The 21,779-nt window shown below is 45.9% G+C and overlaps 1 protein-coding gene across 1 annotated transcript; it reads right to left on the bottom strand.

The window, feature by feature from the left end:
* Nucleotides 1-15,710: 15,710 nt before the first annotated feature.
* On the bottom strand, nt 15,711-20,736 carry S100P (S100 calcium binding protein P). Its single transcript, XM_068149717.1, has 2 exons — nt 20,521-20,736; nt 15,711-15,999 (listed from the first exon to the last, which is right to left on the bottom strand). Exons 1-2 carry the CDS (start codon nt 20,656-20,658, stop codon nt 15,850-15,852), a joined length of 288 nt encoding a protein of 95 aa, XP_068005818.1. The 5' UTR covers nt 20,659-20,736; the 3' UTR covers nt 15,711-15,849.
* Nucleotides 20,737-21,779: the final 1,043 nt, after the last annotated feature.

Below are 21,779 nucleotides of genomic sequence, written 5' to 3'. Positions count from 1 at the left end.
TAGGGAAAAGAGGCAGCTACCATTCACACCACGAATCCTGATTCTGCTGTCCTTGGGAGCACTGTAAAACCACTGGCTGATAATTAGTTAATAGATACCTTTATTAAATAGAACAGTCAAGATTATATTCAAGGCAAGATATTCGTCCTCTGTGTCTGAGACCTGGCTGCAGATGTTGTGTAAGGCTGCAGTTATTTCTGGTTACTCCTTTCAGGGAACAGCTTTACATCCTTTAAATCTAGATGGCAGCCCCCAAAGGCAGGGTGTACCTGCAAATCGCTTTAGCTTCTGTCTCATACACCCACCCCTCAACAGAAAACCTTATCTGAGTAGCTTGAGTCAAAGTGGCTTCAAAAACAGGTCACAACAGCCAATACAGAATCTCCAGGGGTCTTACAGTGTGAGTAAATGCTCCCACCTGCTGTGGGCTGTGCACAGAAGTGTGCTGGAGTGGGAGCCCATCCTCTCTGGGGAATAAAAGACGTTTTTGAGGTGACCAAGTGACATTCCTTCTCCCAGAGTAAAGAGGGCTCTGGCAGACCTCTGTCCTGCATTAGCCAGTTGAGTCTGCAAGCTATGTAATGGCTTGCTCCTTGCAGTATCTTCAGCAAAGCCCAGATGTGTGTCCCTTGCACATCTCCTCTGCCTCCACCAGCAGCAACCTACACAAAGCTCCTCTTTTGCACTTCTGCATTGCCCAGATGTTGGGTTGGTATAGTGTCTTCTACAGCTGTGTCCTGCCAGGAGAAGTATGATCTTTAAATATAGGAACAGATTCATTACATGAGAAAAACGCAGGGTGCATTTTATCAGTGCATTTGTAATACTTTGTGATCTGGAGGGAAAATATTGCATTACAGCAGCAGTGGCCAAATCAATTGCTGTGTGCCAGCCATCCCCATGGAGGGGACAGCATGTCACCTGGATGTGGGAACAGACGCTGGGGGGAAGGATAGGGTTTTTTAATCACATGTCACCAATTTTAATATAGCCCAGGTTCTCAGCAGTGACTTACAGGCTGTTTTATGACCCCTGTGACATTATCCTGGATTTACTCCAGTTTTTGGTAGAAAAGAGTTCACATGTTTTGCCTTTTTGTTTATTCTCAGCCACAAGGATGAGCAGAGGGCTGGAGCACCTCTCCTATGAGGACAGACTGAAGGAGTTGGGGCTGTTCAGTCTGCAGAAGAGAAGGCTCCGAGGTGACCTAATTGTGGCCTTCCAGTATCTGAAGGGGGCCTACAGGAAGGATGGGGAGGGACTTCTCAGGATCTCAGGTAGTGATAGGACTAGGGGGAATGGAATGAAGCTGGAGGTGGGGAGATTCAGGCTGGAGGTGAGGAGGAGGTTCTTCACCATGAAAGTGGTGAAACCCTGGAATGGGTTGTCCAGGGAGGTGGTCGAGGCCCCGTCCCTGGAGGTGTTTAAGAGCAGGCTGGATGAGGCTCTGGCCAGGCTGATCTAGTGTGGGGTGTCCCTGCCCATGGCAGGGGGGTTGGAACTAGATGATCCTTGTGGTCCCTTCCAACCCTGAATGAAACTATGAAAAGGCCCTGAAGGTGGACTCCCAAATTACCATGGCATAGCCTGTGCGTACCAGTGATGGGAGAAGTCTGGTTGTCCCTTCCTCATTGCCTTGGAAAGAAATCCTGCCTTGTTTTTTTTTTTCACTGTATCCACTTTCAGATTTCAGGATGTATTCACCAGGATTTCTGGTGCTTAAAGACTTTTTAAAGGTCATACTTCAGTAGACAAACTTGGCTGGTTTACCTACACCAGTTAATCTTTGAGCTGAAATTTATAGCATTAGGAGCAGGCATTTACTGACGTTTTACTATCTCTCTTCTTATTTATGACCTTGTCCTCAGCACTAGAAATTCCATCTCTAACTCTTCTATGCAGCAGCCTGAAACACCCTTTTAAATTTTTCTGTTCTGCTTTGTTATTACAGCCTGGCCCTGCAAGGAGAAACATCTTTCATCCCTGAATGGCTTTAGGATGTAAGTCCTGGGCCCTCCTGGGAACTCCCCAGTTATCCAGCTTCAGTTTTCTCACCTTAGCATCCCTGCTTTGTTCTTAGCACAGTAGGTGCAGCATTGCCTTAGCACTCCTCCTGCACTGTCTGCTGGCAGCAGGTCACTTGGAGCAGGTGAACTTGGCCCAGGGGAATGAGACACTTCAGTCCCTGTCCTCTGAGCTGGGAGCAGAGAGTGACAAGGAGAGCTATGTCCTGCATTTAGCAGCCACCATAGTCATGCTACTCCTTTCCTTGTGTTTCTAAGGGGTCTCACTCTGGATGAACTGAAGGCAGAAATGCAATGTGATCAGGGTCATTTATGGCTTTGGTTAGGATACTACTGTGATGCTACCAGCAAGCTTCAGTTTACTAAACCCAGCATCTATGAGCATGAGTATATAATTCTTCCCCCTCTTATACAGAAGAATTAAATTATCATTTTTGCTTTGAAAAAAGACTAATTAAATCAGGCTGTTTTCTTAAACTCAGTAACAAAAAAAGCACAAAGAATAAGGAGCATGAAGTCTCTTCTCAGTTGCTATGAAAATCTCCTGTCCATAACCCAGGAGAAGAAACTGGGAGTCTGTTTAAATCTGACTTCTAGCACTTAAGTTTGCACAGTATGTGTAGTGAATGCACTTGCTTATTACTGAATATCTCCTTTCCTCCCACATATTAGAGAAAGCAATACTATAAGAAGTAAAAGCATAGCACAGCCTAGTCCTGTCTGCTGCTGGAGAGAAAAAGTTATCCTTGCCCCTAGTGCATGAGCTTTATCCTGAGGCTGGGATAAACAGGCTTGAAAGAGCCCTGGGAGAAGAGAAGAAAGGTACAGAAAACACCTCTTGGGTCATACCAATATCAGAAATGCTAGTACCCAAGTTTCTTTAATGTTTTTTTTTTTCCCTCCTGAGCAGAGATTTATTAATTTATTTACAAGTTACACAGTTATGGGGATTGCAGATAGTGGCTTCATTTGGGAAAAGAATCAGCTGTTGCTCAAAGTAGGTACAACTGTGCACTGTTATGGCAGGTACCTGTTTGGAAAAAAAAGAAAAAAGAGAGAAAAAAGAGGAAAAAGAGGGGAAAAAAAAAGGGGGGGGGGGGGGGGAGGGAAAAAAGAGGGGGAAAAAAGAGATGAAAAAGAGAGGAAAAAAAAAGAGAGAGAAAAGAGAGAATAAACAAACAAACAAGCAAAAACCCCAAAAAAAGGTGTGCAAGTGCATATACCACAAAAGCATGAGTGCAGAGTTTGGGAACTAGGGCGAGAAGAGAAGGAGATAATTGGCAGCTGGACTTTCTGGCTGTAACAGTCACTTCAAGTCCTAGTTTCTCATTAACTGACAAAAAAAAAAGCTTGAGGAGAAAAGTTGAAGTCTCCCATCAAGGTGTTGAGGGACACAGCATTCAAAGCCCTCTGTTCTGTAGCGGTGTGGGCAGCTTCTGGTTTGGGCTGGGGAGGAAAGAGTGGCTTGACCCACGGGGTGGCTGAGCAGGGAGCATGGCAGCTGAAGAGGGAAGAGACTCTTCGCCTTTCTGATTAATTTTAACGTTTTGCTCTGAATATTAGAAAGTACATTTGCAACAGATGTTTCATGGGGAGAAACCTCTTTAATCCCTTCCCTCAGGCTAAATAGCTTTACAAAATCCTCCCCAGGGCTTTGATAACCCAGTAAAAATAACAGCTGAGCCACAGATGATCACTAATCTTCCTGTACGCGTTCGATCAGGAAGTGGAGGGCCAGTAAATTCTCACATGTAAGGGTTTTTTTTTTGCTTAGATATGACAGAAGTTGCACTTTCAAAATCTCCTGATACAGATAAAGAAATGGTAAGATTGACTACATGCTTGGGTCATCAAACACCAACTACTCTGAATAACAGCAAACTAAATACAAGATCTACCGGGATAAATTATTTCAGGGCTGGAAGAAGACTGAGTTAATGTGATTTAGCAAGTCAAATATTACCCCATAAGGGGAGAAAAAAATACTACTTCTGTGTCCTGAATTATATATTCTTACTGGCATCTGTGTTGAATGAATGCCTCAATCAGTGGAAGCAATAAGGTCAGAGCTAGACCAACGCTGAGCACTTTGGAATACCCCAGCCCTGAAAACTCTTAAAAGACAGGTAAGCAACTAGAGACATAGAATGAGAGATAGTATTAATTTTTTTACTTGCCAAGCCATACTGCCTGGAGGCCTAGGTCAGGAATTTGAGCTTCCTTTGAGCTGGGCAGTATGCATAAATTAGAGCAGACCTCATTAAATTGATACAAATCCTGTGTTGGAAACTATTACATGTTGAGAAAGATGGTTTCTTTGTGCCTCCCTCTATGCCTCTGCCATTCAGAACTAGCAACACCTTAAAGAGAGACTTTTTTTTAGATGCAAAACCAGCAGCAGCACAGAGTCTGCCAAGTGCCAGGTACAGATTAAACCACTGGCTTTAGGCTCTGCAGCTTCTGGAGTCACAGGGCTACAGCAGCATCTAAATTGTTTCTAAAGTTAGATTATTTTTAAAAAGGAAGTTCAGCTTTGGCCTTTATTGCTCTGAGCTTTGCTGCTCTATCTAGGTCAGTGGCCAACCTCTTGGAGCAAATACTCCTTGATCTTGCAGAAGACAGTCTGGATGGCTCAAGGAAGGCTCAAGACTTTGATGGAGGGGTCCTGTTAAGTGGAGACAAAGCTTGTTGGCACAGCTATTAATTATAATTGCAGTTCCTGGGCTTTTAGAAAACCAAAGCCAGAGATGCTGCTGACATTGCTGCCCTTTGCAGGATCTCACTTACCTCAAGGCTCTCTCTTGCTCCATTTGTCCTGAAGTGTTTGCTTTCAGGATTTTCCAGGCAGAGTCCACTCCTGTCTGGCACATCAGGCTAGAACTGATGGCAGGACGACAAGGCCACCACCCTCAGTCCTTCAGTTGCTGGTTGTGCATAGAACTTCTCTTATGGACTGTGGAAATCAATTCATTTGGGATTATGTGGACAACAGTGAAGGAGTCTGAACTTTCCCACATAAAGTGTAACTGCTGTCTTGTTTTAATGCCCTGAAAGGTGATCCTCCCCATAACCAATCTCATGCTCAAACTCTCTAGAAGAGTAATTTATTTTTTCTTCACCTCACCTTCTGCTGTCTCCCTGGGTGCTGCAGTGATTCCTAGCCCAGTTGTAGAGCAGACTGTTTCTGGGGCAGAGGCAAATAAGCCCTAGAAGGCACACAGAAGAGCATGGAGGGGAGAAAAGGGTACCAGTTCTCCTGGCAGAAGGTAGATAATGACAAGGGTGAGGCAAAATCTCTTTGGGGAAGGAGAAGGACAAAAGGCACATGCATTTTAGGTATCTGAGGGACAAAAATAAAGCTAAAAGGATTTTGTAGGGTACTAGAGTGCTTCCCAGAATGGCAGGCAGATCAGTCCAAGGTGGATATACTCTGCAGATGATTAAAAACTTGCAGCATCCATTGCAATGGAGTATCACAGGCTGAGGTGCCATCATCAGCAAAGGAAGACACAAGAGAGGATCTGAAAGAAAAGTAGCCATGGCCATTACATCTTACCTTGAGGTGATGCAGCAACAAAGTACTTCCTACAACTACCTGAAGGGAGGTTGTAGCCAGGAGGGGGTTGGTCTCTTCTCCCAGGCAACCAGCACCAGAACAAGAGGACACAGTCTCAAGCTGCACCAGGGGAAGTTTAGGCTGGAGGTGAGGAGAAAGTTCTTCACAGAGAAAGTTGTTAGCTGTTGGAATGTGCTGCCCAGGGAGGTGGTGGAGTCATCGTCCCTGGAGGTGTTCAAGAGGGGATTGGACGTGGCACTTGGTGCCATGGTTTAGTAGTCATGAGGTGTAGGGTGACAGGTTGGACTTTGTGATCTTTGAGGTCTCTTCCAACCTTATTGATTCTATGATTCTTATTGTTCACTAACTCAGCTCTACATAGCCATAGGAATCCATTTTCTTTCTTTTCTGCTGCTGCTCCCACTGTCTTCATCTTTTCATTTCCGCTGTAAACCCAATCTATTGTTCTCACTTGAGATTCTGAGCTGATGACTTGTTTGCTTTCATTGTCAAGTATTGCTTTCTGTTTCACTGCAGTCATCCTTCACTTGTACTTTGAAACAAAGGCACTATGTAAATAGAAAACAAATGATATCCTATAACAAAGCATCTAAGTCTCTTTTGTGCATTATCACGAATTGTCTTCTATCACCCCATATTGCTGACCAGTTGTGAGTCTTAGGACTCTTTGCTATCAACTGAAACTGGGGACCCAGCACTTTTTCCAAATTGCTTTGATGGCTTTTGCAGGCAAGAATCTTAGTTCCCACATCTTTCTGCCAAGGTCCACGTCTTGTTTGGTGGCCATCCATCAGCATTCCTGAAACCCAGCAGGACGAGGGCTACCTCTTCTGGTGCCCAGGTATAGCTGCTATTTGATGCTGTTTGAAAAGGCTGTGTGGTTATAAAGTGTGACACTTAACCAGGTCTAGAGGTTCTCCTTTTCTCATGATGCATTAAGAACAGTGTGGCCAGCCAGAGCAGGGAGGTCATTCTGCCCCTGTACACTGCACTGGTTAGGCCACACCTCGAGTACTGTGTCCAGTTCTGGGCCCTTCAGTTTAGGAAGGAGGTTGACTTGCTGGAACAAGTCCAGAGAAGGGCAACAAAGTTAGTGAGGGGCTTGGAACACAAGCCCTATGAGGAGAGGCTGAGGGAGCTGGGGCTGCTTAGCCTGGAGAGGAGGAGACTCAGGGGTGACCTTATTGCTCTCTACAACTACCTGAAGGGGGGTTGTAAACAGGCAGAGGTTGGTCTCTTCTCCCAGGCAGCCAGCACCAGAACAAGAGGACACAGTCTCAGGCTGCGCCAGGGGAAGTTCAGGCTGGAGGTCAGGAGGAAGTTTTACACAGAGAGAGTGATTGCCCATTGGAATGGACTGCCTGGGGAGGTGGTGGAGTCGCCGTCACTGGAGGTGTTCAGGAGGAGACTTGACAGGGTGCTTGGTTACATGGGTTAGTTGATTGGGTGGTGTTGGGTGATAGGTTGGACGTGATGATCTTGAGGGTCTCTTCCAACCTGGTCTATTCTATTCTATTCTATTCTATTCTATTCTATTCTATTCTATTCTATTCTATTCTATTCTATTCTATTCTATTCTATTCTATTCTATTCTATTCTATTCTATTCTTTCCTAGCTGTGGTTCAGTGCTGTGTCCTTTTCAAAGGTAAGGAAAAAATAAGTATCAAGGGGAGGTGGGTACTTATTGCAAACCAACCAGACCTATTGGCTCTCCCCAGGCAGAGGAAAACCCAATTTTCTGGTTTATTTTTGCAAAGCTATGTGAAGCCCAAGCCTTTTTAAAAATAGTGAAAGAAATACAGCAATAGGCTCTCCAGGACAGTAAATATACTAATAATGATTTCTGTTTAGTTGAAGATTGTTCTTTCAAAGAACAGACAGATTTAAAAATAGACAGAGGTCACACCACCAGTTACAGAGCTCAGCAGCCAGCAGCCACTGCTGAATCCTTTGGTTTAAAGATGACCTCCTCAAGTTACAGAGGAGGTTGTGGATGGGACAGCATGCAGCACTCCTGAGTCTCGGTCCAGGCACAGGGCCAGATCGTAGCAGGCTCTGGACATCATCTTGCAAGATGGCAACCTTCCAGCCTGTCTTCTGCTTCTCTGTGTGAGGTGGCTGTGCCTGCTCTGACTCCTTCCACAGAAACCATTCCCAAGCACATGTTGGATGCTTTCATGTGTGAGAGGCAAGGTATTAGGTTGGCAAAAAATACGCTTTACAATAGTAGATCCCTGTGTAGAGCTACCTCCTCTTCCTATTTTCTTGTGCAGGTTATCAAGCCCTCATATGTGAGGTATGTGGTGGGGCTGATACTCTCCCCTCTTCCCTTTCAGCATTTTCTGAAGGCACAGCTGTCATTACCTGCACAGTGCTGTCAGCAGCTGCATTCTCCACGCCCCAGAGAGCTGGTCTAGAGATCCACTGGATCTCTCTAAAAATCACCCCCCTTCCTCCTGTGGAGGAGAACTTAATCCAAACGTGGGATTGGAGGAGGAGACCCAAATAGACCCTGGGCTTGTTTGGTGTAGGGAAGCACCACACTTATTATCTCCAAAGAATTATTAAACAGATATTTAAAGTGGCTGAACTGCCTCTTGAAGAGCCATCCCATCACAAGTATCAGGAAAATAAAATCATCTGTCCTTCTGCCCCCATTAGCACTGAGCTCTGCAGAGGACAGGCTGCCCATAGAGAGATCTTTAACTCATGCTTCTGTAGACAATATCCCACAGAAAGAAAGTTAACATTGCTTCGTTTTTATTGCTCTAAAACTGAGAGGACTGCAAACCCAAACCTAAAGCACAGCTTAGTTTTATCCGAACCCTGCTGCAAATGAGTCCATTAATAAAGTAATTAGGCATAGCCTGAGCAAATTGGAAGCAAGCGTTGCTTATATTCAGCTCCTAATGTGCTCATTCTCTGAGGGCTGAAAGGCTGAGCTCTGTGCAGCAGTGGGACTTGCTAGAAAGGACCACGTTGTGCTGGCTGAACTGTGAGCCAGAACAGCAGCTTCCCCAGTCAAGAAGAGGATGATTCTTTTGATTGATTTTTGGGGGACTAAGCAGTAGAAAAATGCTTCAGTTTGTTATTTACAAAATAAGCCACAGGAGCAGCTTTCCACTGAAAGGCTTCTTCATATTGGGGCAGTGAGAAAACAAGAAGGAAAAGAAGGAGGAAAACATGGAAAGCAGGGAATACAGCTCAAATTTTGCAGTGGGAGAGTGTCCTTTCCTGCAGCTCTACCTCCTCCCACTTTGCTGGTTTAGATTTATCCTGCCCTTTGATACCTTCCCTGCCTCTCCAGCTTGTAGAGATGAGAGTCTGCAGAGACTGTTAGCAAGGGCAGGCCACGAGCAAGGATCTGCTGCTGCCTCCTGACGTGAGAAAGCTGACAGTCTTCTCTGTGACAGACCAGTAGAACAGTAGCTGGTTTCACAGGCATTGCACTTATCCCTGCCAAAACCAGCCTAAGGTCTTCCTGCCTCTGAGGTGGTGGCTGGGGACAGCATCAGCCTAAGCAGCACGTAGTTTCCACCATCCTTGTGAATCTGGAGTGTAAGGCAATATATGGTGGGGCACCCAGCTCCACGGTCAGATTGCATGCTCTGCAGCAGCAAAACCAAGCAGCAATCCCAGGTTAGCTCTGGAACATGCTTTTCAGCACCCTGAAACTGCAGCTCTGGGCTTTCCCTTTCTCCCAGCCCAGACTGAGCTCCAGGCAAGGCACATGCCTTTCTCTCTAACTACAGAACTTTCAGAGACAAACATCTCTGATTTCATCAGGATTTATTATTTACTTTAGATCCTTTTCAACTCTCTTACATCTGCAGCTCAGGGCCTCCTCTTTCTCATCTCTCTCATTTGGGAAGTTAGTGATGGGGAGGAAGAAGTTCTGAGATTAAATATTTATTCAGAGAGCCCTCTTAGCTCCTGCAGAAGGAGCAGCAGAGGATCTCTGACCTTTTACCTGTTCTGCAGGTTTTACTGCTCAGCCTTTTAAACCTATTAACTTGACACTGACAGTTAGGAAATCTCCCAGAGAATATGGGGAGGCTGAACTAGCTGAGGTCAGCACAGGTGAAGAAGTTAATTCAGAAAGACAAAATTGACTTTTGTGATGCATTTGTGGCTTCCAGAGCATCTTAATCTGAAGCTACTTGGTCAGAGCATCATGGACTTAAATTGGAGATTTGGATTTGCAGAGAGTGAAGGGAGCCACGATCACTGTAACAAGGATTTTGCAGTGCTAAAGGAAAAGAAATATTTGACCATTAAAATGTTTCCAAAGCAAACCCACAGTCCTGGGATCTCAAGGTTTCATCGGATTTAGACCTTTGTAGGTCTAAATCTGATGAAACCTTTTAGCAAGGCTAAAACTCTGACAGGGACCTGCAGGTGGCTTCAGTCTCTCTGTGCTTGTACTTACATCCTGGAGAGGAAATTCCTGGCTCTTGCAACCTGTCTCTGCTCCCTTTTCTTACCCATTTCTTTTCAGGAACCTTTTGTTCTTTTTGAATGCAACACTCAATAGCTACCTAATACTTTAGAGACCTACTTCTGCCCTTCATAAAACAAAAGAAAATGTTATTGGCAGTTGCATCTAAATAGAAAGGTATAAAATCACAAGGCAAAAAAAACCCAATATGTTAATTTGGATATAGTAGAAAAGTTTACTAGGCAAAAATCAAAACTTTTTGTAGCATATTCTGGTGCTCAGTCCTGCAGCATAATGTGGTGTATGCACCTATTGATCACCTGCTGGAAAGCAGCTGAGCTTTGCCCTTAAAAATGGAGTTTTCTCTCCCTTCAGACTACTGTCTGAAGCTTCCAGGATGCAGCTGTGACCCAGAGGTTTTCAGGTTGGTGCTGGAGTTAAAAAAACACACAAATATTGATTAGGAAGGAAAGAGAAAGGAATGAGTCTGAGGAAGGAAATGGCCTGGAAAAGCTATACAAAAGCAGAGTCAGTTAGCTGCTGGAATGACTAATTTCCAGGTGGGTGGATCTGAGCAGGCTGCAGAAACCTGTGTTAAGCCCCAAGGCTCTGCTCCCAGCAGGTATCTCAGGAAGGGTCCTAAGAGTACAAATCCATCTGAGCTCCATGCACAGAAAAAGCAGGGAATAGTCCAGAGGACACTGGGCAAACTCTGAACATCACCTGGGCTGCAACCCTCTTTAGCAAAACAGAGATCTAAATCCCTCCTTCCATGTATTGGAGCAGGAGCCAGCTTTATTTTAATTCAGAGCTTTGCTGAGCTCAGCTGAGTGGGGAAGATATGCCAGAAGTACTTTCACTCTACTGGTGGTGGGCTGAGCATCACCTGCCCTTTTACACTCTTTTACAGGGCAGGAGGAGGAGGGGATGCACCCTCAGGGAAGAGAATGAGGGTCAGGAGGAGGAGATGCTCCCTCTCTGCTGAAATCTTTTCAGCTTGTTGTAGAGAACATGGTCCAAGTGAGAGGACTAGATCAGTGACCACAGCCAAGTTCCATGGCTTGGGAACTCACCTGGCAATGAGTATCTTTCCAGCTGTGTGTTTTGTATTAAATAGTTATTGACTAAAATACAAAAATCCGCATTTATAGTGTATCTGGAACACAGACACCTCCACTGCTGGCTCTGTGCTCCATCTGCCACTTTTCATGCGCCCTTTTTGGGCCTCCTCAGCCTCACTGCTCTCTGACATGCTGGAGGGAGCAAGTGGCACCTTGACTCCTGCTATTTAGTGCACTCAGCTGGTGTGTGTGGGTTTCAGCTAAGGAAAGGTTTGAACACAATTTCCCAGCTCCTACAGAAGCATTTCACAGTGAGGCTGTTGCATAAAAGGTAGGTAACATCTCCTCCTTCTCCTCCACCCACCTTTTGTAAGGAAACCAGCAGCTAAAACGTGGCCAGGGTCTTGGCACTGCAGGTCAAGTGTTGAAGGTGCACATTGTTAGCGTGGGATGCTCAGAGGGCTTGGGGAGAGAAATGTCCAGATTCAGCCCCAAACTGGGATTACTCTATGCTTGATTGGGTAAATTATTTTTTTCACAATGAGCCCAAATGAGCTTGAAGGTAAAATAACAAAGAACTTTCCTGGGTAAAACCAGAATGTAAGCAACCACAGGTGACTTCAGGGTTAGGTAACACTGTGCCTGCTTTCTCCTCTATCTGTGCTTGGAAAATAGATTTCATGATGTTGTTTTAAAAACTGAAAGGCCTTGACAGTACTCCTCCAAATTTCAAAATGGCAAGTGTAGACACTGGAGCATCTTAACCTAGAGAAGGTATCTAGTATCATAGTATCATATTATCATAGTATCAGTCAGGGTTGGAAGGGACCACAAGGATCATCTAATTCCAACCCCCCTGCCATGGGCAGGGACACCTCACACTAGATCAGGCTGGCCAGAGCCTCCTCCAGCCTGTTCTTAAACAGGTGGTGATTGGACAGGTAGTCAGGTAGTGATAGGACTAGGGGGAATGGAATGAAGCTGGAGGTGGGGAGATTCAGGCTAGATGTGAGGAGGAGGTTCTTCCCCATGAGAGTGGTGAAGCCCTGGAATGGGTTGTCCAGGGAGGTGGTCGAGGCCCCGTCCCTGGAGTTGTTTAAGACCAGGCTGGATGAGGCTCTGGCCAGGCTGATCTAGTATGGGGTGTCCCTGCCCATGGCAGGGGGGTTGGAACTAGATGATCCTTGTGGTGCCTTCCAACCCTGAATGATACTATGATACTATGATACTATGATACCTCCAGGGACGGCGCCTCAACCACCCTCTGGACAACCCATTCCAGTGCTTCACCACTCTCATGGTGAAGAACTTCCTCCTCACATCCAGCCTGAATCTACTGTTAATACTAATTTATTTCCACCCCCTGTACAACAAAAATATCTATTGGCTGGCTTGCTTCTTAGCTGCCTTTCTGACCTCTGCCTTGCCTGTTTGGAAACTCATCACAGGATGTTTTTCCTTATCAGAATTTACTGGTAATCCCTTTCCCCATGCCTTTTATTTTCTTTATACTTTTTCCCAGTCAGATCTAGAAGTCAGATATGTGCTGCCCACAACTGGTAGCTCATGTTTGCTGAGTTGCTCTTTATATTGTTCTTTTCCTTTTCTCTTACAGCTGCCTGTAGTGTTTCTTAAACTACCTCATCCTCCATAATACACTTTACACCTAACAGCTGAAATTTAATGCTAGGTCTAAAACCAGGTCTAGCATCTCTGCAGCCTGAACCTTGAATGACAAAAGTTTACCCAGGGAAGGGAATACACAGTATATTCTGTGAGTTGATAGTGGAAATGAATAATACTGGGAAAGAGAATTAATGGATGGAAAGATATTAAAGTGGCTCTGCTCAAATGCTTTTAGGTTAAATAATATATTCTGGAAAGTCACTTTTGTTCTATGGCAAGGTGGGAGCTATATGTTAATTTCTTTTATTCCTGGATAATTTTCTCTCTGAGATGTCATCTGCTGAATTTTCAGTACTACATGGAAATGAATATTCATCACCCAGGTACAGCTTTTGAAAGATCTGCAGGGAAAAAGGAAAAAGCCAACCCCCCTTGCAGCCCCTTGTGTCTGTAGCTCTAAATGTGCACAGCACCCTCTGGTTAGGGGAGCAGCAGATGGCATCCCCGTGCTCCTGGACATGGTCTCTGAGGTCTCCCCACAGGTACCCCTGGGACCAGGGGACCTAATGAGAGTTCAACACAAGTGTAAGAGTCTGCAAGTTAAGATGTGTAGCAGCAATGAGAAAAATAACATCCTGCTCATTTCATGGCACAGGTGAGCTGTTGGTGAGAGGATAGCTCAGGTACTCCATGTAAGCAAGGGGGCTTGAGCTGAGCACAGCTGGTTGGGACCCATTTGGGTGGTGGAACAGTTACTAGGGAGCTTTGGGCTGTTGTGAGCAGAACTGCAGATAAGCAAAGCAAAAACCTCACCTGGAGTACTGCGTCCAGCTCTGGAGCGCTCAACACAGGAAGGACGAGGACCTGATGGAGTGGGTCAGGAGGAGGACCACAAAGATGATCCGGGGTCTGGAGCACCTCCACTGCGAGGACAGGCTGAGGGAGCTGGGGGTGTTCTGCTTGGAGAAGAGAAGGCTCTGGGGAGTCTTCATAGAGGCCTTCCAGTGCTTGAAGGGGGTTACAAGGATAGGGATTGTTTCCAAAGGCCTGAAGAGATAGGATAAGGGGCAATGATTTGAGAAAGAGAAACTCTTTCACAAGGGTGAGACTGAGATGGTGCAGCAAAACCCTACTGAAAGCCCAAAAGATGAAGCCTCGGCATGGCTCTGGGCTCCTGCTGCTTCCACTGCAGTCAGTGGAATGCACTCAGTGGGACTTACAGTATTTAGAAATAAAATCACTGTGATGTGAAGAACCTTTATGAATTTTTAAAAAGCTTAACACAAACCCTTTGCATTCTGTCTCAATAATGAAGCATGGAGTTTGGGGCTCAGTGGGTAGTAAAAAGGCTGCTCTTAGTGCCACACAGTGGCAAAAACAGAAAGCATTTCAGTGAGCATGGATATTGGGAAAGAGCACAGAGGAAAACATTTTAGATGTTGAAGCTGGAAAAGGAAAAACATATTCAACAATCAGTTGGTGACAAGGTATCACCTAAACTGACCAAAGAGACATTCCATGCCATCTCTGCCATATTCAGTATAAACCTGAGGGATCACCAGGGTTAAGCTCTCTGTAATGCCCAGCATCTAAAACAGTTATAAACAGTATCACTTAGGTTGGAAAGGACCTCGAGGATCATCGAGTCCAACCTGTGTTGATAGGTTGGACTCGATGATCCTTGAGGTCCTTTCCAACCTAAGCGATACTGTGATACTGTGATACTGTAACCTATCAACATGGACCCCATGACTAGACCATGGCACCAAGTGCCACGTCCAATCTCCTCTTGAACGCCTCCAGGGTCGATGACTCAACCACCTCCCTGGGCAACCCGTTCCTATGACGAATGACTCGCTCGGTGAAGAACTTCCTCCTCACCTCGAGTCTAAACCTCCCCTGGTGCAGCTTGAGACTGTGTCCCCTTGTTCTGGTGCTGGTTGCCTGGGAGAAGAGGCCAACCCCTTCCTGGCTACAACCACCTTTCAGGTAGTTGTAGAGGGCAATGAGGTCACCCCTGAGCCTCCTCTTCTCCAGGCTAAACAATCCCAGCTCCCTCAGCCTCTCCTCATAGGGCTTGTGAAGGAAGAAGACTCTGAGGAAGACTCTGTTCTACCTTTGATCCCAAATAGTGTGTTCCTGAATCCAGCCCCAGAATCCAACTCCTGAATCTGGTTCCAATTGCCCCTGAGTCCAGTCTGTGACTTCCCCAGCACCAATGATGTCAGTGAGGTAGGTGCCATTAAAGGCTTGGGTTCAGTATTGATGTACATATTTGTGCCTATGTAATTTTATTATTTTCATTAAAGGTTCTTTAGTTTTCCTTTCCAATCCGTAAGTCTGCCTCACTTATTCCCTTTCTATTCCTCTTCAGAAGGGAGTGGGGTTAATAGAGGACTTCTGTCACTGCTCTAGTGGCCAACTCAGCCCTAACCCTTGACAACTGCTAATGGTGGAGTGATCTCATTGTATTGTACAAAAGCCTCATGGTGTTATAGGAATTAAATCCTTAGGAGCTGGGCAAAATGGTTCACCAGTACATAACTGCACAGAATCCATGCTGGGAAGGAGGGGTGGGGGGTGGAGAGTGAGTTTATTGCAATTTTTTAGGCAAGAAGGAGCCTAAATGGCAGCCCTGACACAATCACACAGCTGAGGGTACCCAAGGGGTTCAAAGGCAACCCTGGTGAGACCAGCCCTGTGGAGCTGTGGTGGCACACACGTGGGGTTAGGCTGCAGCCCCTGTCAGCTGGAGCTTGGCAGGCTGCATCCACGAGATGTTGCTGTATGAAAGGAGCCTCCAGCTGATTCATGGCTCCAGGAGCATTTTCCCTTGCATAGTCTCTGCATTGGGATGAATATTGAGCATTTTGGCTAAGAATAGAATTTTAAACAGCAGAGAAAGAGAGAAACTACTCAATAGGAGTTAGTGGGAGCTGTTAAACCCAGGCTTTTCCACAAAGGAGCAGAAATTAACATTCCAGACGGGGAAGTTAGCAGAGAAGGGTTTATTTTTACAGCCCAGTATGCTTGTAAACTGCATGGTGGTACATGGAAGAAGTGAAGGGATCCATATCACTAGCATATGGAGCAGAGGCTTCTTTCTGTGAGCAGCTTGACAATTATCTGGCAGCTTTCTGCTCAAAATATTGGTGACAGCAGCAAGTCAGAGCTGCCACAAAGATGACAAATTCTTTGAAGTCCACTTGGGAGTCACCATTTTCATCCAAGTTCTTGAAGACTCTCTCAATAGCATCCTTGTCCTTCCCTGACTGCAAAAGAAAAAGAGCAGACTGAGGTGAGAAGGGAAGGAAATGGTGGAGTCACCATCCCTGGAGATGTTTGAAAAAGAAGTAGACGTGGTGCTTCAGGACATAGTTTAGTGGGTTGGTGGTTGGACTTGATGATCTTAGAGATCTTTTCCAACCTTAATGATTCTGCTTTATGATTCTGTGAGAACTGGCACAACCCCCAACACAACGGCATTGCAACTCAGCCCCTGAAAAAGAGCCTTGGAGGAACTCTGGGCTCTCACTGAGGCATGTGGAGGGCACCTGGGGAGCATGAAGCTGACAGCAGCTTGCCTATATTCTGCTTTTCTCTGAAGGACTGTGACTGAGTCACCTGTGAGGTGGGAGTGTGATGGAGGTGTAACTGCTCTTGCATGCAGCCCTGCCATAGGCCTGCCCTGAATGTCAGGTTATCCTCTTTCTGCTAGTGAGACCTTTATTTGTTTTGCTTCTCTTTGCTTGTTTTGTGCATTACATCTCTGGGTGTAGAGCCACGAAGTTCCTTCACTGTGTTTGGCTCAGGTCCAGCACGGGACATGAGACAGTGTGGGGCTGTTCTACCTCCACCTGCCTGTCTCAGTGGGAGCTGCACGTTTCCACCTCTGGCTGCCTGAAAAGCACATCTCTCTCATGGGAGCTCAAGCCACCACTGGCCTCAGGCCCAGGTTTGGTGGCTCTGGGTAACAGCAGAACCAAGATTGTGTTCCAGCATCCTCATGGCATGGATGCAGACCCGTACCTTCCAACCTTGCCCATCACCTCCCCTCCCCAAGGGCTTGTGCTCCTGGGTTTATTACAGCTCAGAGCTGTGGTCAGGCACTGGCACTGCCCTGTTTTCTACATTTAAACCAACATTTGTCATGTTTAAAGCTGTGACATGCAAAGCCCTGAGGACATTGCCCAGCTAAACTAAATGCTGCACATTCCCATCCTCTCCCTTGGAAAGGCTTGGCTGGAGCTACAGCACTTTGCAGCTCTGCAAAACAATGCTTCCCTGGGCCAAATGCCAAATTTAAGCCCCAGAAAACACTGTTGCCCCAGCAGAGGTGTGGATGGCCTCAGGAGTGCTTTGAGCGGTTCTTCTGCCCTTGGTGCCCAACACGAGCTGCTCCCAGGAGCTGGTGTCTGGGGAGGCACCTCCTGAAGCAAACGTGGTGCTGAGCTTGAGTTATGGAAGTGGAAAAGTAACAGAAAAAGCTTTTTCTTTCTAAATTGTCATAATTCTGATGGACTGGAGATGTTTAAGGCCAGAATGAATAAGGCCTTGGGCCACAAGGATGATCAGAGGGCTGGAGCACCTCTCCTATGAGGACAGACTGAAGGAGTTGGGACTGTTCAGTCTGCAGAAGAGAAGGCTCTAAGGTGACCTAATTGTGGCCTTCCAGTATCTGAAGGGGGCCTACAGGAAGGCTGGGGAAGGACTTCTCAAGATCTCAGGTAGTGATAGGACTAGGGGGAATGGAATGAAGCTGGAGGTGGGGAGATTCAGTCTGGACGTGAGGAGGAGGTTCTTCACCATGAGAGTGGTGAAACTCTGTAATGGGTTGTCCAGGGAGGTGGTTGGGGCCCTGTCCCTGGGGGTGTTTAAGCCCAGGCTGGATGAGGCTCTGTCCAGCCTGATCTAGTGTGGGGTGTCCCTGCCCGTGGCAGGGTGGTTGGAACTAGATGATCCTTGTGGTCCCTTCCAACCCTGAATGAAACTATGAAACTATGAAACCAAGTCTAGCTGGGAGGTGTTCCTGCCCATGGCAGGAGGGTTTGGGTCGATGACCTTGGAGGTCTCTTCCAACCTAAGCTGTTCTGTGATTCTATGACTGACTGAACCAGTATGCCTGGAGGCTGATACTGAGGCTTTCTGCTAGGCTTGCTGTTGAGCAAGGCATCAGCCAAGTAAACAGTGAATATATATTTTCAAATTTTACCAACATATATATATATAAAAAAAGGAAGAGTCTTTTCTAAAGTAGTTTCCAGGAGGGCTTTGTTGTCCTTGCACCAATTGTCTCCAGTGATTTTTTGACAACACAGTCCTGAAATAAACAGGGGATGGCAGTAGAGACCTATCTAAGATAGGGAACAACCCTGTGGGGTTTGTTGAAGCTAGACAGAAAAATAAATCTGGTGTTTTACTAGAAAGAAGTGATACAAACCTTGGGAAAATGTCCAGGAATTTAAAACAACAACCACCTCCCTTGTAATCTGAGGGCATTTCTTGATCATGGTCTAATTAGCTGCATTTCTCATTCTGCAATTTCCCGTTTCACGTTAGGTGCACCTTTGAAATCACAAAAAACCTGAACCACTTCCCTAGATCTGACTGAAGAATGCGACTGGAAAGCTTTATTCCTTTACACTTCACAAATTACCATCAGTTTTCATTTCAGAAGATAATATTTTTAACTGCTTAGTGAAATATATGAGCTAGTTTTAGCCTCTGAATTACTTCTGAAGTGCAGATGTGGGAATTAGTTCTTGGAGACTCTTTTGTAAGTGAGGCCAGACCTTTGATCCGGTGGCGTGGATTTATATCTGTCTCTGATTGATTCAAGACCTTTCCAGATGGAATTATAGCAGAAGAGAACATTCAGCTAATTATCCTCCTGGAAGATTCCAGTTTTTCCAGCACTTGCAGGAAATAAGTAGAGTCAGTAAGAGCAGGTGCGAAGAATGGGAAGAAGGTGGTGCCTGGCCAGTGAATGTGGTCAGGAACAGCCTTCGAGCATCATCCCCTTTCTGCAGCAGCTCCCCAATTTCATTTAGAGCAAATGTGAAGTTTCTGGGGGATTTCCACCCATGTGAGGTTGTTGCTGGGTTTGGTTTTCCTTATGTGGAAGTGCTGTAGGTACCATACAGCTCCACGGTCAGGAACAGGATGCTTCCTATGTCCCTGCTGGGTCACAGCCACCCAGCAGATTTTATAGAGAGTTTTCCTGGAGATGTCTTTATCTGGTTCCCTAAAGCCACCTGCGTTCTCATTCTGGATAGTGCACCTGTGGTGTATTTGCAAGTCATGAATCCAGCAGGCATGGATTTCATGTGGTGAATTCATAGAGCTCTCATGGAAAGGTACTGAATTGTGTGAAGTGCCCTGGCTGAAACAGTCACAAACAATGCCAGATACAAAAAGTGGTCATGAGAAACATTTTGTTCTAGGCTTTTGCAGACACAGATATTAACTATACAGATAGCTACACACACATTAGAATAGAATAGAATTAACCAGGTTGGAAGAGATCTTTGAGATCATTGAGTCCAACCTATCATCCAACACCATCTAATCAACTAAAGCATGGCACCGAGTCTCTTTCTAAACACCTCCAGTGATGGTGACTCCACCACCTCCCCAGGCAGCCCATTCCAATGGCCAATCTCCCTTTCTATGAAGAACTTCTTCCTAACATCCAACCTAAACCTCCCCTGGTGCAGCTTGAGATTGTGTCCTCTTGTTCTGGTTCTGATTGCCTGGGAGAAGAGACCAACCCCCACCTGGCTACAACCTCCCTTCAGGTAGTTGTAGAGAGCAATAAGGTCTCCCCTGAGCCTCCTCTTCTCCAGGCTAAGCAACCCCAGCTCCCTCAGCCTCTCCTCACAGGGCTGTGCTTCAAACATCTCCCCAGCTTTGTTGCCCTTCTCTGGACACATTCCAGCAACTCAACATCTTTCCTAAATTGAGGAGCCCAGAACTTGGCACAGTACTCAAGGTGTGGCCTAACCAGTGCTGAGTACAGGGGCAGAATGCCCTCCCTGCTCCTCCCAGCTCCTGCTGGCCACCATTACTCCTGTGTGAAAAGAACAACATATTTTAAAGTGTTTGCTCTAGAGTTTCAGTGAAGGGGAGCAAATAAAAGAAACATTTCAAATTGAAAACCATTTTGTCTCCCAGGGAGAGAAGCTTTTTGCTAGAATATAGTAAGAGTTTTGAAAACCTGCTAAGATGAATTTTGTACACATCTATCTATATATATCTCCTACTTAAATGCACCTGATGATTCCACATTGGAAAACACTCGTTCAGGTCTTTCTTTTACTGCTAAAGACAACCAGTTTGCTCTGGGTTCATCTGTTTTCTTCTTTGTGCATCGTTTTGATGAGCAGAGTGAGCAAGCAGTACAAATACCTGAAGTGTATCAACATTTGAGATTCCCCATCTTCAATCTAGATCCTCCATTGCCAACAACACAGCTAACTTTCACAGCAGCTGCAAGAGGATGTGGGCTGACAATTCCAGGTAGTCCTAGGAATAGGTGTGTTCTGAAGATGAAATTCAATCTGTTTCAAAGCCATTGTCCTGATAATGAATTCACTATACAGAGAACAGCCTTGAATATTAGAGTCAGTTTTAGGCAGTATGTGTAAAGGTGTTGTTGGGTTTTTTTACTGACAATTTTTCTACAAACCACTGCACATTTCCAGTTCTAGTTTTCCCTATAATGTACTAAAGGCTCTGTCTGAAGGCAGCCCTTGCACCAGCTACACAGAAATGATGCCGCGCTCTTCGCTTACCGAGAGAAAGTTTGGGAGCTCTTTTTCCAGAAGGGTCTTTAGTTCTGCTTTGGAGAGGGTTTGCCTGTTGCCATCACCCTTTGCATACTGGTCAAAGACAGCAATAGTCATTCCCATCGCAGTTTCCAGCTGAGACATGTTGCTGCTAGAGTCGGGCTTTCTTCTGACCAGGAACAGCCTCAGGGCTCTGTCAGAAGATGGAGACTGGTCTCACCCTGAGGTTCTTTATGCACCTGTCCCATCCAATCAGTGGTCACACACCAAGGGGAGAGTTAAGCCTTGGCAAACATCCTTATCTGAGCATTGTTTGGAACACATGCCTCTGTGCTGACAGCTATTCAACCCCCAAGTTTTATCACCATGGTGTGACCAGTACAACCAGTTGCTCACCAGTAGAAACCAGCCTCTCCTTCAAGACACACAGTGTGACTAACAAACGAAAATCAGATTGTGTTCCTGGCTGTTTGCTCAAGAATCAGATTTGTTCCTTTAGATATCCCCAGCTGAGCAGAGGAATTGATAGCCCAGCTTCCTCCTAGACTGCTCAGGAGGAAGAGGAACATCTCACATCTTCACTACCACAGTTAGGACCCTGCAAGGTGCTGCCTTGTGCCAAGCCAAGAGCAGACACAGGCTACACACTGCCATGCCATGGACCTTGCTGCAGACCAGATGGCTCACTAGTACCCACTGGGGCTGACATTCACTGGAACAAAGCAGGGAGGACTGAGATAGCTAATTTAGTTCCCCTGAGCCTGTGCTCAGGCCAGAGTGGATGTCTGAAAAGTCTGATGAAGCAACATCTCTCCAGGGCCAGTCAAGTGAGCCTTGCAGAGCTGCTCCACTGAAAAACTTGCTCAGTTTGGGCTATCTGGAGGGAAAAATCTGATACTTGAGCAAACAGCCAGTATCAAAATTCATCTTGATCTGCAGTGAAATAACTTGTTATTTACCTTAGGCAGTGCCAAACCTTGCAATAAAATGGACTGTACTGGAAACAAAAAGTCTCTTTGAGGTCCTGTGGTCCTCCTCTGTGGCTGCTAATAAACTTTGTGATCGGTTTGAAAAATATTTTTCTCCCACCATGGAAACACCAAATACACTGTGCCCACACCTACACACAACAGAACTGTTAGAGGGTCTGTGCTAGGAGCTGAGCACTACATGGACCGTGTTACCTTAGGTGATGGAAGCTGATCAGCTACAGCCACATGGAATTTTGAGCAAGCTAAAGTTTCTGGCCAAGCAGCAGGGTGACT

This window comes from Melanerpes formicivorus, unplaced genomic scaffold (assembly GCF_026170545.1).
Source record: "Melanerpes formicivorus ecotype bairdi unplaced genomic scaffold, bMelFor1.0.p_v2 SCAF_18, whole genome shotgun sequence".
Classification (NCBI taxonomy): domain Eukaryota; kingdom Metazoa; phylum Chordata; class Aves; order Piciformes; family Picidae; genus Melanerpes; species Melanerpes formicivorus.
Note: the sequence above shows the minus strand (reverse complement) of the source record. Positions and strands in the feature narration are given on the sequence as shown.

Coding starts and splice junctions, on each gene's coding strand:
- S100P (XM_068149717.1), bottom strand. CDS start 20,658: ATGTCTCAGCTGGAAACTGCGATGGGAATGACTATTGCTGTCTTTGAC. Junction 16,000..20,520: donor AGCTCCCAAACTTTCTCTCG/GTAAGCGAAGAG, acceptor TTTCTTTTGCAG/TCAGGGAAGGACAAGGATGC.